This window comes from Miscanthus floridulus, chromosome 14 (assembly GCF_019320115.1).
Source record: "Miscanthus floridulus cultivar M001 chromosome 14, ASM1932011v1, whole genome shotgun sequence".
Lineage (NCBI taxonomy): Eukaryota > Viridiplantae > Streptophyta > Magnoliopsida > Poales > Poaceae > Miscanthus > Miscanthus floridulus.
Window position 1 is genome coordinate 55,685,372 of NC_089593.1, and position 15,794 is coordinate 55,701,165.

The 15,794-nt window shown below is 46.2% G+C and overlaps 1 protein-coding gene and 1 long non-coding RNA gene across 2 annotated transcripts; both read right to left on the bottom strand.

Moving 5' to 3' along the window:
* Nucleotides 1–3,823: 3,823 nt before the first annotated feature.
* LOC136504140 (uncharacterized) lies at nucleotides 3,824–4,769 on the bottom strand. The gene is made up of 4 exons (XR_010770784.1): nucleotides 4,381–4,769; nucleotides 4,156–4,282; nucleotides 3,994–4,063; nucleotides 3,824–3,901 (listed from the first exon to the last, which is right to left on the bottom strand). It is a non-coding gene; the product is annotated as an uncharacterized lncRNA (long non-coding RNA).
* A 3,434-nt stretch (nucleotides 4,770–8,203) lies between these two features.
* Nucleotides 8,204–9,696, bottom strand: LOC136505892 (uncharacterized). Its single transcript, XM_066501022.1, has one exon. The coding sequence runs from the start codon at nucleotides 9,477–9,479 to the stop codon at nucleotides 8,454–8,456; it is 1,026 nt and encodes a 341-aa protein (XP_066357119.1). The 5' UTR covers nucleotides 9,480–9,696; the 3' UTR covers nucleotides 8,204–8,453.
* Nucleotides 9,697–15,794: the final 6,098 nt, after the last annotated feature.

The following is a 15,794-nucleotide window of genomic DNA, read 5'->3' on the forward strand; positions in this document are numbered from 1 at the left end:
ATTATATGAGGTACAATAGTTCTTTTTCTCAACTTTGGCACTTCCTCTGTTTCTAGCCTAACGGCAGTACGTTTTTATTAGAAAATGGAAAAAGTTTCCGGCCTCTACGACCGTGCACTCAGCCAAACTAAATATATATGCAACCTATGCACCTAAGCATATTTTCATTCTTTTGTCATGGACACTATTATCACTGCAACAATTTCATGCACATCACTGTCAAGATCGGCTAGAATGTCATAATCTAATGTTGCTGCATCTGCTCCGAATCTCAGGTACAATTAGGTTGGTTGAGCGCAAACTTTTTGAAGGAAAAAAAATATATCATTAGGTCATAACCTCCATGAATGATATTCAGGGTGAAATTTGACAAGGACATTTGATCCTAATTGTAACCAGTGCCTTACCTTATTTTATTCCTCTGAGTTAGAGGCTTCCTGAACCACACTTGAAGCTAAAGTTACGTTTGGCCGAATGCTTCTGTCCTGATATGATAGCATCACCTAAGTAGGGCTAATCATGTGTGATAGCATATTAGAGTTTTTCTTAGCTTGGATATCTCCTACAACTTTGTCGGAATTGTACCATAAACCTTATGTATTGCATCTTGCAAGTACTACGTAACATGATGCCTTATATGCTTGTATCATATTTTAAATAGACTAAATTTCACTAGCGGTCCTTAAACTTGTTCCGAGTTCTTAGCCGGGTTATGGTACTTGCAAATTGCACGTTCGGAGTTCCGAGGTTTGTGGCATGCTCATTAGTTTCTTTGACGAAGTTGTGTTCTATTTTAGCATTCTTTGCTACTAGTTTCCCGAAAATAACAATGCACAAGTCACAAGATGTTATGAATGCTTACCAACCTGTGCATCCTCGTTCCAGAAAACATAATAGAACAGCAAAACACAGTAACTTAACTGAAAGCCAGAGAATTTGTACTCATCTCTCATTGGGTTGGGTCATACATACCAAAAGCCTATCAACTTCACTATGCCCTAGCTTTTCCTCCCAATTATTATTCATGTAGCCTAGCTAGTCCCCAGGTACAACTTTTTGTGATCCAATGACCAATGACACCGAAAGTCCATGCCTCTACTGGACCAGAGTTGTAACATTGTGGCGCTGGGAATCTGCACATATTTCCCAGATCTGGATTGGATTGGAGTCCATGAATAAAGCTACACACAGAGAGACAGAGAGAAAAAGCTGTTGCAAAATCATTGAAATTTTCACCACTCACTCACTGACTTGTCCAAGTTGATCTGTACATGCACTCCTACAGTAGCATGTGCTCTTCTCCTGCTTGTTGCTTTGCTTTGGAATCAAGGAAAGATGCACTTGAAAATGGTGGGCTCAGGATCTCAACGACTGAACCAAATTGCTGGGTGGCATGTCAGGGTGGCTGGGTGGGGATCTTATCCATCACAAGATCGATCCATACAGCTAGCTATCTGCAGTTACTGGAATGGCGAAAAATCGCCCTGTTCGTTTGAGCTTATTCAGAACTATTTTTCAGTCATGGAACAGTGTTTTCCTCTCACAACATTTCAGCATAAGCATCAGCATAGGCCAAATTTCAGCATCAACGAACTGGGTGAATATATGCTGCATATTAAATGCAAAATGTGTTTTAAGGATACTATATGATCCTGATATTTATGGTGAAAAGCCTGCTAACCTGCAGACTGTTTCATAGTACTTATATCTTCAACATTTTAACTACTCAAGGACCTGAACAGCATCAGGAAAACAACAAGAGAACGAACCTTAAACATAGCAAATGTGATGTGATACTAACCCAAGTATAGTATATAATGCATGCAAAGTCATAGATTATTCATACTAGCAAGTATGCCCGTACGTTGCAACGGGAGAAGAAAAAACTATCATATGTTAATAGGAAATAAGGACAAAAATGTTATATATTTATTTATATTTTACTTTTTCGTAAATTTTAATGGCTATAATTTATTTTATGATGATCATGACATCCATAATAAAGTTAATATCGTTAATAATATGACAATGTCATATTAAGTCCAATGAATTAAAATTCTCCCATCGTTCCGATTCGTAAGTTAGAGTCGTGGTACCGTGTCCATCCTAGTTTTCTTTTCTTTCCTCTGTTTTTTTGCGTGTATGTTTTTTTTTTCGCAATCAGTTTCCTTTTTCCTTGCGTCCTTTTTTGTCCATGCTATGTTTTCCCGTAGAAGGAACGATGGGAGTGAAGGAGTACGGAAGTAGCCGACTTAATAAGAAGTCTAAGAGTTGGATTTGACTTGCAGGGAAAATAAAATATAAAAAGAAAATAGCGACAAACTCCTATGTGGACTCACAGACTAAAAAAGAAAGCAGCGTGTACGTGTATTGTAACGGGAGAAAGAAAAATTATTAAATATTAATGAAAAATAGTAAAATACGGACAAAAATAGTATATATATCTGTTTATGTTTTACCTTTTTTAAAAATTTGAAGGCTATAGTTCATTTTATGATGAACAATGGGCTAATCCAGGTTCTAATAAAATAAGTTTGGAGATACATTTATTTTATAGCAATTTTTTAAAATTATTTCAGTTCATGGTTTGATCGTTGATGTTTTGGGATACATTTTTGGCCTTCTCCAACTTGTTTGGGACTTAAAGGCTTTGTTGTTATTGTTGTTCTTGCTGCATGGTTTGATCGTTGATCCATGTTCTAATAATTAAAATAAGTTTTATCTCTAATCAAAAGTGCACCAATAGTTTAGTGATGGGAATATTTGTATATTTGTGAATTAGCGAGTCAAGAGTTCAAAAATCTATAATATCAGATTTAATAATTTTCTTCTATTTTTTATGTCTATATATAGGAAAAAGGAGATACTCTAGAAAAAACAGAAAGAAGACAGGAATGGCCATGCAAAAAAAACGATGCAAAGAAAAATTACATAGATGACTTGAGTCTTTAAACTTTACTAGGTAGCGTGCCCGTGCGTTGCTACGGGACAACTAAACTTTTATACTAAAAACACACAGATTACACGATAAGATAACAATATTGTAAGGCATTAAACTGATATTTAATCCAAAAAGCAAAGTTTGTGAAATTAACCGTCACTAAGACCACGGCACCGCGGGCTTACAAACTCTACTATATAGACCTTTCCGTGATACAGCTAAAATAATGTTTTATATCGGCAAGAAGTCTCCGATATTACAAATTAAATGAAGCAATTAAATATGTCAGACAAACATTGCTCAATCCACATATTTTGAACATGTTTGACCAATGAAAATGCACAAAATGACTATTATATTAAACTAAATTCATGTCCATCATCTATTCAAAGTTCATATCACAAGCGTGTAAATAATGTCAATATTATTTAGTTCTCTAAATTTATGAGACACGACACGGTGTCCTTAGCAAATTCTTGAACTCGGTGACGTCTAGCTTCATCAACAAGCAGACGATTGCGTAGGCCTATAAACAAATAAAAAAACTTTTGATAAACTGTGTGCAAGTATGCAAGATCTTTTATGGCTTGTTGAATATCGCTTCACACCTATATTTTTCTAATCAAGCTACAGATATAGAAACTCAGTGACTGTTTATAAGGTCTCAATCTGCACAAACTTCTACTAACCACAATATTGTTAACTAATCTGATGAAGGCTACAGCTAAATAAATTAATTTGAACTCTATGCAAGCTTGAACCGAACAAACGATAAAATAAAGATAACTAAAGACAAGCAAGAAATGATTATCTAAAGAAAGTTACTGTAGCAGAAAGTGAAAGTTCATGATCTAACGTCTGAAACGTGGAACTTACCTACTTACTTGATGATAAAGATGCAGTGCAGACTGTAATGGTGAATGATCTGTGCCTCCACATATACGAGGAATATAGTAGCATCTATAGAGTGCGGGATTAAAAAATCATCAGTTTTCCTACATTGATAAGATCATCATAAATGTAAAGTGTGCAACTAATAACTAAAAACTTACACGAATGGCACCAGCAAAAGCACAAAAATATCGAAAGAACACTAGTGCCGCAACCCACATCCAAAACTACCTGAAGTTATCATTTTCATAGACCACAAGAGTTAACTGAGCAGAACAGAAAGTAATATCATATATAGGAAAACATCTACCCAAGACTTATACATTGCTGGCCAACCGGGGGTGTCGGGCAGTGCCGGCTGTGACCAACAGGGTGCCGATTCCATACAACAGTGGCTTCCCGGGCCATTGCTTCTGCATGCTTGGCAGCCAGGATGGCTGCCCCCCTCATCTGCAAATAAACAGAAGCAGACCAAAATTTGTTACAATCCAGAATTCACAGAGAACTACTCACGCAACAGTGATTGACCACCAAACCCATCTCCATACCTCGGCTGATTCCCTCCGGTGCCAGAGTAGGAGGTGTAGCTCGTCCACATCCATTTCCGGCACCACCAACGCCGTGATCCATAGCCGTCCTAGCAGTATTACCTCTTCCACGAGTTTTACAATGTTCAAACTAGGCAATCTACGTTGTCATGCACCAATTTAATATGAAATAGGAGACTGAAAAGTTCCACTAATTTTATTTCAACAGCAAATGAGACTATTTTTATTATTCAGATATTTCACATAGATGTGATACAAATATATATAGCCCACACACTAAGCAACACCATGTAGTAAGAAGACAAAATAAGGACATTCTATAACCATCTATGAACTAAATAACTGGAAAACTTAAAGCAACTGTGCCTTGATGATGAACCTGCACTTCTTTTAAAAACTAAATTATAAAACTAACAGTGACACATATGTGATAAATTATTGTTGCCCCCTCAGCCATTTATTTCATAAGAATTTCTGCTACTCACCGAAGGTGCCCAAGTAGAGATAAAAAAAAGGATGTTTATATAGGGAAAAAAGAAACAAACTAAATTAAGTAGTTGGATCCAAATCAAGTGAAATTGTGTATCTAAATAGACTGTAGATTCAAGAATTGATTTCAATCCAGCAAATCATCACAACGGATCCAAAAAATGATAAAAGCAAAGTAATGTCAGTAAATAGATAACAACATTGTGGAAAGATTAAATTTATAAAAAATATACATATTTAAAATAACAACCTTGACGCCCCTTGCAAGTTTGTCTTCCCTTCTGCAACTGTTGTACCACAGATGCGCCTCATATCTCCCAGTGCATCTATGCCTAAAATAATTCTAAAGTGGTAGCTTTTTGTTAATTGTCTACTGCTATACCAGTATACCACAATAATGCCCAATACAATGGCGCTCCTAATAATCAGCGAGATCATCAAAGCCTTCGATGGGGTTGGCACAGGGGCAAGTATTTCGATAGGAAAAGAAGCCTAATGCAACTAATATTTTTCATGGACACCGTCGGCCGATAAAAATATAGATTTGCAATTATTCAGGGACACCACGCGATACGAAAGAATTGGACAATTTATATAGTAGATATATAGTTGTATTATCAAATATTATATTCTTTGGTTAGGCAAGCCCATCTAATAGAATAAACAAGAATACAAGATGACTATATACTACAGGAACAAATATATTCTTTGTGCAGCTACACCAAATCGGTATCATAAAAACAAATGACTATCAAAGTATGAACCGCAGGAATAAACATCTTTTAGCAAGGCCAATAAAATATTCTAATGTATCTAGTAGCAAAAGGACTTAAGTTTAACGAACAGGCATAATACAGAAGTAAAAAAGAATATATTAGTTACAGTAGAGTTTTTTTTAAATAATCGAGAGTTTTGTTTCAGTAAAAAGCATTGTACCCAGGAAAACAAGAATCTGTCAGGTCCAGCAAATAGTAAAAGACAAAATTTGGCCGCGTTCGCTGGTCTGAATCTTGGTTGAAACTGGCTGAAAACACTGTTCTGGCTGAATTGTTGTGAGAGAAAATACTATTCCGGCTGAAAAAACAAGCCGAACAAGCCGAATATAGGGTAAGCCGAACAGGGCCTTTATCTTTACAGTTCTAAAATGAAGATACCAAAGAGCGTCAGTAAAAAAGAACCAGGAACAATGATAGACAATAGACATTTAGATACAGTATACTACAAAATTTATTTAGCAGTTCAGATCTTTTGAAAAATCAGGAAGAAGTCATGGTGAAAAATCAATACGTTATTTCTAAAACTTTTTTTACTGAACTATTAATGATTAAATTGAAAGTAAGGCTATCTGAATATAAATGCCTCAAGATACTAAACATTAGACAACTTGGCTTGCCTTTTTAATTCATTTGACTCAAGATACTAATCATTAAACAACTTGGCTTGCCTTTTCTAAAATTAAATAGAGTCATGCAGCAAGGTCAGCAATACATGTTACTTATGGCTCGAGATTGTAAGACAAGACAGATGCATTTGCATCAGAACCAAGGAATTGAAATTAAACTTTTCTGGATTTGCTGATTTTTCAGAAGTGCATTTTGAGATGAATAAGATAAGAAACAGTACAGGAAATCAATATATTGATGGAAACAGTACATCTTCATGAGTGTTAGAACATCTTCAATCTCTACAAAAGCAGCAACTAAGCCGAATGGAGATCATTTCATTCCAGAGTCACCTACAAGGAAGTGTTAGAATGTTACAACCATAAGTTGGTTTTAGAAGTACAAATGGATCATGTCAGGTAAATTGGCACAGGACATGTTAGGTAAATAATAAAATAATAATAACACAACATGTGTTTCGTGTTACAACCATTGGTTGGTTTTAAATGTACAACATGGTATTAGACCTAGAAATATATATTCACTCTTAACCAAGGGATTATTGGAGATTCATTGTGCATTCCACTGGTACATCTGAAAAAACAGAGATCTTTAGAAGGAAAACGATAGGACAAAAAAAATCTTATCATGGTGACAACAAGAGGCCATCAGTGTACATCTAATGGTCTGACGATGATGGATTTCTCAAACACTAACGCATTTACTATCCAGCACTACCATGTACATCTCTTCAATAAACATGAATATTACTGAAAAAGGGTTTGGCGAGGAGGAGGAAAGCAGGGGTTCCAAGTATCGCCCATGTTTACCTCATGAGGAAGCCGTGCCCTGCACTCGAATCTGAATCAAAGCTCGACGGGATGCATCCTGCACTGGAACCATCAAATCGAATCAAGAAGGGGAAGGGAAAGTGAAGGGGAATGACAAGAAGATGATATGGAGGAGATGGAGTCGGGATCTGGAGGAGGAGCACCTGGATCTGCAACCGGCGTTCAAGGAGCACACACGGGAATGGCGGCGGCGATGCGCTAGCGGCAGCGGCGCCATTTCTTTCTTCCGCACGATAGGAGACTCGCTCGGCATAGGCATGGAAAGCATGGGAGGCCACTTGGGATCCACTGCTGCCGACTTGTTGGGGATCGGAGAAGCCTGCATGGGACCTCCCGTGCCCCCGTGCAGGTGCGGGCGTGCGCCCGTGCCCTCGCGTGCGAGAGAGATGGAGAGCGAGGACATCGAGGAGCGACACACGAAGCCACCGAGAAGGCTAAATGGGGGTTCCCCAGCTCTACGCGGCCGTCGGCGGCGCGCCCAGACGCGGGCGGGCACGGGCGACGATGGTGCGCATGCGGCGACGGCGCGGCCTGTTGCGGGCGGGCACGGGAGCAGGGTGGGCGCTTCTTTCCTTAGGGAGACGGGCGTAGGTTGCGCGGAGAAAGATCGCACGGGTGACAGGCAGGACGATGGACGAACGTCGTCCTAAAAAAATGTCTTGGCCTACACGTGCACGGCTTGAGAATTGGTCTCGTATTGGATTTAGATTGTGCTGGTTTTAGTTCGCAAACCTGATCACGTGTTGGATTTGGAGAGTTGATATCTTGTTTAATGCAAATGTGGCCACTCATCGAAAAACAAAACTTGCTGATGGAAAAAAACAGAAAATGAAAACAAATCAGAAATCACGGAACTGTACTGTTGGGGGAAAATCAGAATAGAGAAATTGAAAATCGTCGAGGAGTCAGAAAAAAGTTCCATTGTAACAAATTGAATCCACGGTGGATAAAAGAAGAATCCGAAACCACCTCCATATCACGCTAGATAAGAGTTATTTTAAGTCGTATCAGCACGGGTTATATATATAAGTCTGGACGGTAGAAATTTTTAATTGTCCGATAGTTAGAGAGAGCCAGACAAAAAAATAGGTGGAGAAAAATTTTAGCTATTTATTATTAGGTATAGATGAAACACTATAGACACTTGTCCTGTAATTATTTACAAATGTACTCCTATATAATGTCCCCAGAACCAGCCATTAATAACCCTTATTACTAGATTAGATGAAGAAAAAGGGCAAAATAAAGGAAACCAAAAATGAAGATTTATCGATAAGCATCGACATCATGAGATGTCTAACCTTTACTGATGTTCTAACAGTAAAAATTGCAGGGGACGAAGAAAAAAAAATCAGACTCTCAAGTCGTCCTTGCGGTCGCCATCAAGCTCCAGCTCCAAGAGGTGGCAAGAATGGCTGGCCTTGCAGCTCTGGTAGACCATGCTGGTGACGACGGTGTCAAGGACACAGATCATGGCGTGGATATACGCGATGAGCAGGCCCTCGCAGAGCATCCCCGCGGTGACCTTGCCCGTGGCCATGTACGGGCGCATGACCCGGAGCTGGAACAGCGCCTCGACGGCGGCGGCGGCGAGGCTGGCCGGTAAGGACGCGGCCACGGCGGTGGCGGTGTCGCCGGCCCGGAGCAGCATGAGGAGCGCCTTGAGCATGGCGTGCGCGCCGCGGCGGCCCTCGGCGGCCGCCACCACCGTGGCCAGGTTGCACACCGCGGACGCGTTGGCCAGCGCCACGGAGTAGATGATCACGCCGGCGGCCGAGAGCGCGAGCACGGCCCTGCTCCCGCTGCCGCTGTCGGAAGAGCTGGAGGTGGGACGGGAACCGTGCGGGGGAGCGCCAGCGCCCACACCCAGCAGGTGCAGCGCCTCGGCGGCATTGAACGCGGCGAGCAGCGCGGCGAACACGGCGGCGTTGGCGAGCAGCAGCGCGAGACAGTTGACGAGCTGCGTCCGCGCCATCGCCGGGTACGACGACCTCAAGACGGCGGCGGCGGATGTCTTGTCCTTCCGCCGGCGCTGCCCGTGCGGCAAGCAGCAGTGCACGGCGCAGGCCTTGGCGAGGAGCAGGAAGGAGAGCGAGAAGGGCATGGCGGCGAGGAAGGCGCAGGCGCGCTGGGACAGGCGGTGGCTGAGGAGGAAGAGCAGCTGGGACGCCGGCGGGAACCCCGCGGCGACGAGGACGCGGCGGAGGCGGCGCGAGAGGAGGTGCGACGGCGCGAGCAGCGCCGGGTGAGAGCGCGAGAGCAGCGCGGCGCCGGAGAAGGGCAGCGCCAGGAGCGACGCCGCCGAGGACGCCGGGTGGTAGTGCCGGAAGAAGGCGTGCAGCGCCGTGCGGATCATCTTGCCGGCGCCGCCCATCATCCCTTCCCCGCTTCCCTTGTGTGCTTGCTAAAGCTTGGATGATCTTGCTCTTGATCGATGTTGGCTTGATTGCTGATCTCCTTATAAGTGTGTGGGTGCTTCTTGTGTTGTTGGTGTCTTGGTGATTGATCGTTTGGTGTATGCTATGTGGTTATTGTGGAAGGAAGAATGATCTTGAGGCTAGCTGCTTGGGACTTGGGAGTGTAGTCACTAGTAGTGTAGTTCGACGGGGTTTGGACTAGTTAGGAGTGTTTGAATGTTCCTACCTGACACGTTAGGACTTGGAGGGATTTGATGTTGTGGGTGTGGGTAGCAATGTGAATGGGGCCCCTTTCCTCCAAAGTGGATTCACTTTTTTTTTCAAAACGAAAAATTGGGGATGAATTCCCACTTGTGCCACAATAATGAGGATCATGAGCTAAAATCTTGGCTTAGTAGGAACCCTGAGATCCCATGGAGACCTTTTATTTAAATATTAGATATGTGGACTCTATGTACTCCCTCCGTTTTTCTTTACACGTCGTATTAGTTTTTGTTATAAGTCAAACATGTATACCTTGACCATTGTTTTATTTTGAGTTAAATGCATCAGTAGTCCATCAACTTATACCCAAGTTTCACTTAGGTCCATCAACTCTGAAAGTGGGTTTTTGGGTCCATCATCTTTGTTAGTGGCGCATTCCTAGCCCATACCGCTTTGTTCCAGTATTTTAATCGACGTGGCACCTCGGGGACGCCGCACACACGCATGCATGTGCATGCATCTGGAGTTGGAACACCGCTGCGGCCGGGAACTCCCCCGCGAACGCGTTCTGCTGAGGTTGAGCGATGCCTGTCAGCCTGTGTGGCCGCGGCAGCAGCTCGCCCGCGCCCACAGCGGCAGCGACGGCACCTCCTCGCATGCCCGCAGTGGCGGCTCGCCCGCGCGCCTGCTCTTGCACCCACGGTGACCATGGCCACTCCGCTAACCGCCTCTGCAACCATGATGACTGACCTTTATCTTCGAGGGGAGCAGGATGAGGTTGGCCTTGCGGCTGTGCGCCAGCGAGCACACGTCGTGGTGCATCGAGCTAAAGGGCGCCTGCGCCACGTACGGGCGCCGCCGCTCCTGACCACCACGGGCGCCGCCGCTCCTGACCACCACCAGCAGCAGTAGGGTCACGGCGGCGCGGCCGCGGAGGTGCGGAGGGCGGCCAAGGTGCTGCTGTTCCTGGCGGCCGTCGCGCTCCCGGGCCTCGTGCTGTACCACTGTGCCGTCGTGGCGCCAGGGGACCTACGCTCGTCGCTGCCTCCATGCCGTGGCAGCGACGACGACGCTGCGGCGGACCTGGTGAGTACGTGACCTCTCGCTCCACGACCACGATGCAAGAGGCCTACGGCTAAATGATTGCAGTAATCCTCGTTGGATGCCAGCGGCTCGACAACTTAGCTTCCGGCCATCCACGACGGCGAGTAGCGCGGCAGCCCCAGCACTGCACCGCGCTTGAGATGGTGGTGCCCATCTCCTCCACGGCGGCGAGTAGCATGCGAGGACGGACGCGTTTTTCTGCGGCGGGCTGCTCCGCTCTCCCACGCCGCCACATCCCTGCACGGCGGCGAGTAGCATGCTGGAGCTGCAAGAATGTCACAGGCATGATGGATTAAACCAATTACTCGATTTGTATAATAGATTCAACGTTCGATGCATCAAGTGCACAAGTAACGCGAGTGCCTGTGTCTCCAAGTTCGTCAGCGCAACCACTTTCCTCTCCTCCAGGGCCTCCCGGCGTGGGTCTTCTTCTCCAAGGGTGGCTCGGCAAAGCAGCACAGGAGGCAGCGCGAGAGCAGGCGCGGGCAAACCACGCTGGAGGGCAGCATGGCGGCGCGCTGGAAAGGCCCCTTCGGCGTGAGAACCTTGGAGCGTTCCCGCGACCGGCGGCTCCAGCCTCTGCAGCTCTGCCTGCCTCGCTAAAAAATTGAGACCTGCAGTGAACGACATGGAACCCGCGCAACCGGAACGCGTTCACGATGCGGTCCGACGGCAGCACCTTGGCCGCCCTCCGCACCTCCGTGCCCGCGCCGCCGTGACCCTACTGCTGCTGGTGGTGGTCAGGAGCGGCGGCGCGCCCTTCAGCTCGGTGCACCACGACGTGTGCTCGCTGGCGCACAGCCGCAAGGCCAACCTCATCCTGCTCCCCTTGAAGATAAAGGTCAGTCGTCGTGGCTGCAGAGGCGGTCAGCGGAGTGGCCATGGTCACCGTGGGTGCAAGAGCAGGCGCGCGGGCGAGCCGCCACTGCGGGCATGCGAGGAGGTGCCGTCGCTGCCGCTGTGGGCGCGGGCGAGCTGCTGCCGCGGCCACACAGGCTGACAGGCGTCGCTCAACCTCAGCGGAACGCGTTCGCGGGGGAGTTCCCGGCCGCAGCAGTGTTCCAACTCCAGATGCATGCACATGCATGCGTGTGTGCGGCGTCCCCGAGGTGCCACGTCAATTAAAATACTGGAACAAAGCGGTATGGGCTAGAAATGCGCCACTAACAAAGATGATGGACCCAAAAACCCACTTTCAGAGTTGATGGATCTAAGTGAAACTTGGGTATAAGTTGATGGACTACTGATGCATTTAACTCTTTTATTTTTAAAAAAATCATATAGATTCACAACATAAGATTTATGTTTTTAGCTTCACTATAAAAAATATTTTCATAATGTGTAATTCATAGGTTGTAAAACTTTAATGATTTTTTGAAATGAATGGTCGGAGACAATAATATTTGACTTAGGACAAACCTAATGTAACATGTAAAAAAGAACGGAGGGAGTATCTAGCTCACATAAATGTTCTGAACAGGAAAAAAACTTTCAAAAAAGAGGAAAAAAACTTCAAATAATCCTAATTAAGCTTTTATGCTATCATTTTACACCAAATTCAATCATGACATTTAATTTTAACCGTTGCTTTTGTTTGGTGGGATTTCGTCATTTCCCGGCATCGCTAGCTACCTCAAGGTTCTCTCACGATAGGGCTCAGGGAGGTTCATTTTGTTGGTGTGGTTCAGGTGTTTTCTCTTTTTTATTTAGAAAGGTTTCGGTTTTGCTTTGCTTTAGGTAGAGCACTAGGTAGTGACAATTAATTTCTTAATAAGCTGTTATATTAATATTATCCTCAATTAAGTTCAGCATAATGTGAAATGGATGTAGATATTCAAAAAGAGAAGAGGATGAGTGTTGGAGTGGGTTCCAAGCACAGCAAACACAGAATCAATTTACCGGTTAGTCATTGTTTTTGTCTTCTTAGAGGGAAGTTTGAGTAGTTCTTTTTGTCAGTGTAATTAGGTGCATGCATTTCCACCCCACTCAACCACACTGAATAATCAGTAGGTAAATGATTTGACTGATGCTCAAACAGTGGAGCAAACATAATGTCGGTGCGAAATGTGGCCAACAAGTAAATATTTGTAGTTTTATCGTGCGTTGTGATCGGATGTGGCCAATCACTCAATGACACATGATTTATACTAGTTCAGGCAACAGGCCCTACGTCTAGTTGAGGTCGGTCGGTGACTTTATTTCTGAGCCCAGGTGCTCGAAGTTTGTTGTAGGGTTACAAACGAATAAGGAATGAGAAAGGGGTGTTAGAGGCCCGGTCGGACTCTGAACCGAGTGGAAGAGAGTGACGGATGCTCAAACGTGCGCTAAGTATTAGAACATATGCTCTATGTATCCGAGCTTATCAGCTGTTGAGAGTGTATAGACTGTGTAGCTGTCAAGCTCTAGAGTTGTTGTGCTGTTGTCCTCGAGTCCTCGAGTCTTTGAGACTTCGAGTCTTCGATCCTTCTAGTAGGAAAGAACGCATTCCTTTTTATAGTTGAAGGGGGTGGCCTTACAAGCTAGAGAGAAAGAGAGAGTGCATACGGGCACTGTCTATTCTTGTTGCCCACGCCATCGGGTACGGGATGGTCGCCATCGCCCACCTTACTATTCATGCTTTGTTGTATCTGGCAGGCTGCACAATGTTCGCCTGGTACGACAAACAACGGCGCCCACAATACTGTTTATGCTCATACGTGTCTGGCAGGCTCTACCGAGTTCGCCTGGTACGGCAAATGACGGCGGCCACAATACTGTTTATGCTCTGACGCGTTTGGTAGATTCTACCGTGTTCGCCTGACATGCCCCCACGTCAGGGTACGGTCCTCGGTATTGCGGTTGACTTGAGCGCCTTACCTTATCTGCTCCGCCTGCTCCCTGGGCCCACACTGAGCGGGCGTCCCCGGTCGGTCGTTCCCAATCGGCCCCGACCGTGTCGGTCGGGAAAGAGCAGCGAGTAGAGGTCCTAGCATATTCTCGGTTGGAGAAAGGGGGTCGAATTCGGACTGCAGTCCCACCACGCCCAGGCCTTCTGGTCGCACCTTCGATCAGATCTCCTGGCCGGAGGTGCCGGTCGGGGACCGGATCGTGGTCTTGGCCTGTCATTATGTATCTGGGCTGGCCTAGGCACGTGCCGTCGCTGTGTCGCCTGCTGGACTGAGTTTTGTAGGAAAGCGGGTCCATTAGGGATCCCAGGTTTATGAACCCGATAGGAGCCCCTGAGCCCCTTTGGAACTTCTGTGAAACCGTGAAGGGGCTCTTCGCACACGCTTTGCATGATATTGTAAAAGCCAGGGGCTTGTGTTTTTAGCTTAATGAAAGCTTATATTTCCTTTGTAATTCATGTGCCCATTGTGTCGTGGAGGTGGGATATTATTGGAACTTCGATGTTTTTCCTCCTTGGTTTGTTGTACCACGTAGGGTAACCGAGTAGGATTTAGGCGCCCAGCCTCCATGTGGAGGACTGGCAAAAGCCGTGGAGGCGCGCCGTGCAGACATAGGCGCCTAGCCCCTGAGGAGGAGACTCGGTGGTAATCTATTTTTGGGTGGGTGCGCGCGAGCGCACCCGGTGGGTGTAGTCCACGAGCCTACGGCCAACTGGGGAGTCGGTCGGAGACTGAGCACCTTGGTACTCTCTTTTGGGGCTGTGGACTCTTGTGTCTCTTCCGGTCGGGGTGTTCATCCGTGTCCGTTCTGACCGCAACCTGTGCAGTCGGTCGGGTTCCTGAGTCGGGATCTAGCGGCTCGAGCCCTCGAGCCACTAGGGGCCAGTCGAGGTCAGTCGGATGATTTCCTACATCACCCCGTCCACGGTTTCCGCAACCAGAGGGATTGAGCTGACGCCACTTGCCTTGATGGCTCGAGTGGCAGGATTCGGTGAGCTCGCTAACGGGCATGTCCGAGTGGAATCCAGGTCCATCGTTCATGATGGGGTTGGCATAGCCCTCATGTGGCACTCCACTTCTCCTTAACCCGCCTCTCGATAGATGCCCGAGTCATTTCGGAGAGTGACTCAGGTGGCCCGATGGCCTCCCCTCGATGGAGATTCTGTGGGAACGGCTCGAGGTTAGGATCGAACGAGAAGGTTGAGATGACCCTGTCCGCTCTTGAGTGAGTCGGGCGAGGGCCACTATGGCTCATCTGTGTTTTCTCCCCTAGCTCTGTTTGACATGAGGTGGCCTCGAGCCCTTCGCGAGCCGGCCTTCGAACCCCGGTCGATTGTCGCTCATATCGAATGAGATGAATACCGCTTCATGACGCGATGCGAAGCGTTTTGATACAATGATTGCATATGCAATGATTTAGATGTATAAATGCATGCATGAGAATGAATGCTTATGTACTAGAAAAGTAAAATGGGGTTGGTAAAGTTACCTCGATGGCTCGAGTGATGGGTTCGGGGAGCTCCTATCGGATATGTCCGAGTAGAATCCGGGCCTGTCGTTCGTGATGGAGTCAGCATAACAAGCATGGGGCATCCCACTGCTCCTTACCTATCTCTCGGTAGCCGCCCGAGCTGTTCGATCGACTCGGGTGACCCGTTGGCCTCTCCTCGATGGAGATTCCATTGGTGGTCCCCTCTAAACCCTGCCTTGGAAGGCGGAGGGTCGTTTGCATGCAGTTGCGCCTTGTTTCCCATGCCCGGATTGCGGTAGTGGTGGGCCCCACCTAGGCCACATCCCGTTAGCAAGATGACATCTCGTTGGGCAGGCCACGTACCTTCAGCTAGGGACACATCCCGCTGCACGCATTTCCACATTAAATAGGGGGAAGGGAGAGGGTTTTCCTTCCGTTCTTTCACCTTTCTTCAATCGCCGCTGTTCCTCCTTTCTTCTTTTTGCCAAGCCTATTCGTGTGCCGCGGTGGTTTCTAGGAGAGAGTATGGTAGAGCGAGGGAGAGGAAAAAACTCATAGATTCATTCGTAAATCCAAGGTGCGATGTCGAACTGGAGGCCTTCCAACGTGGA

Coding starts and splice junctions, on each gene's coding strand:
- LOC136505892 (XM_066501022.1), bottom strand. CDS start 9,479: ATGATGGGCGGCGCCGGCAAGATGATCCGCACGGCGCTGCACGCCTTC.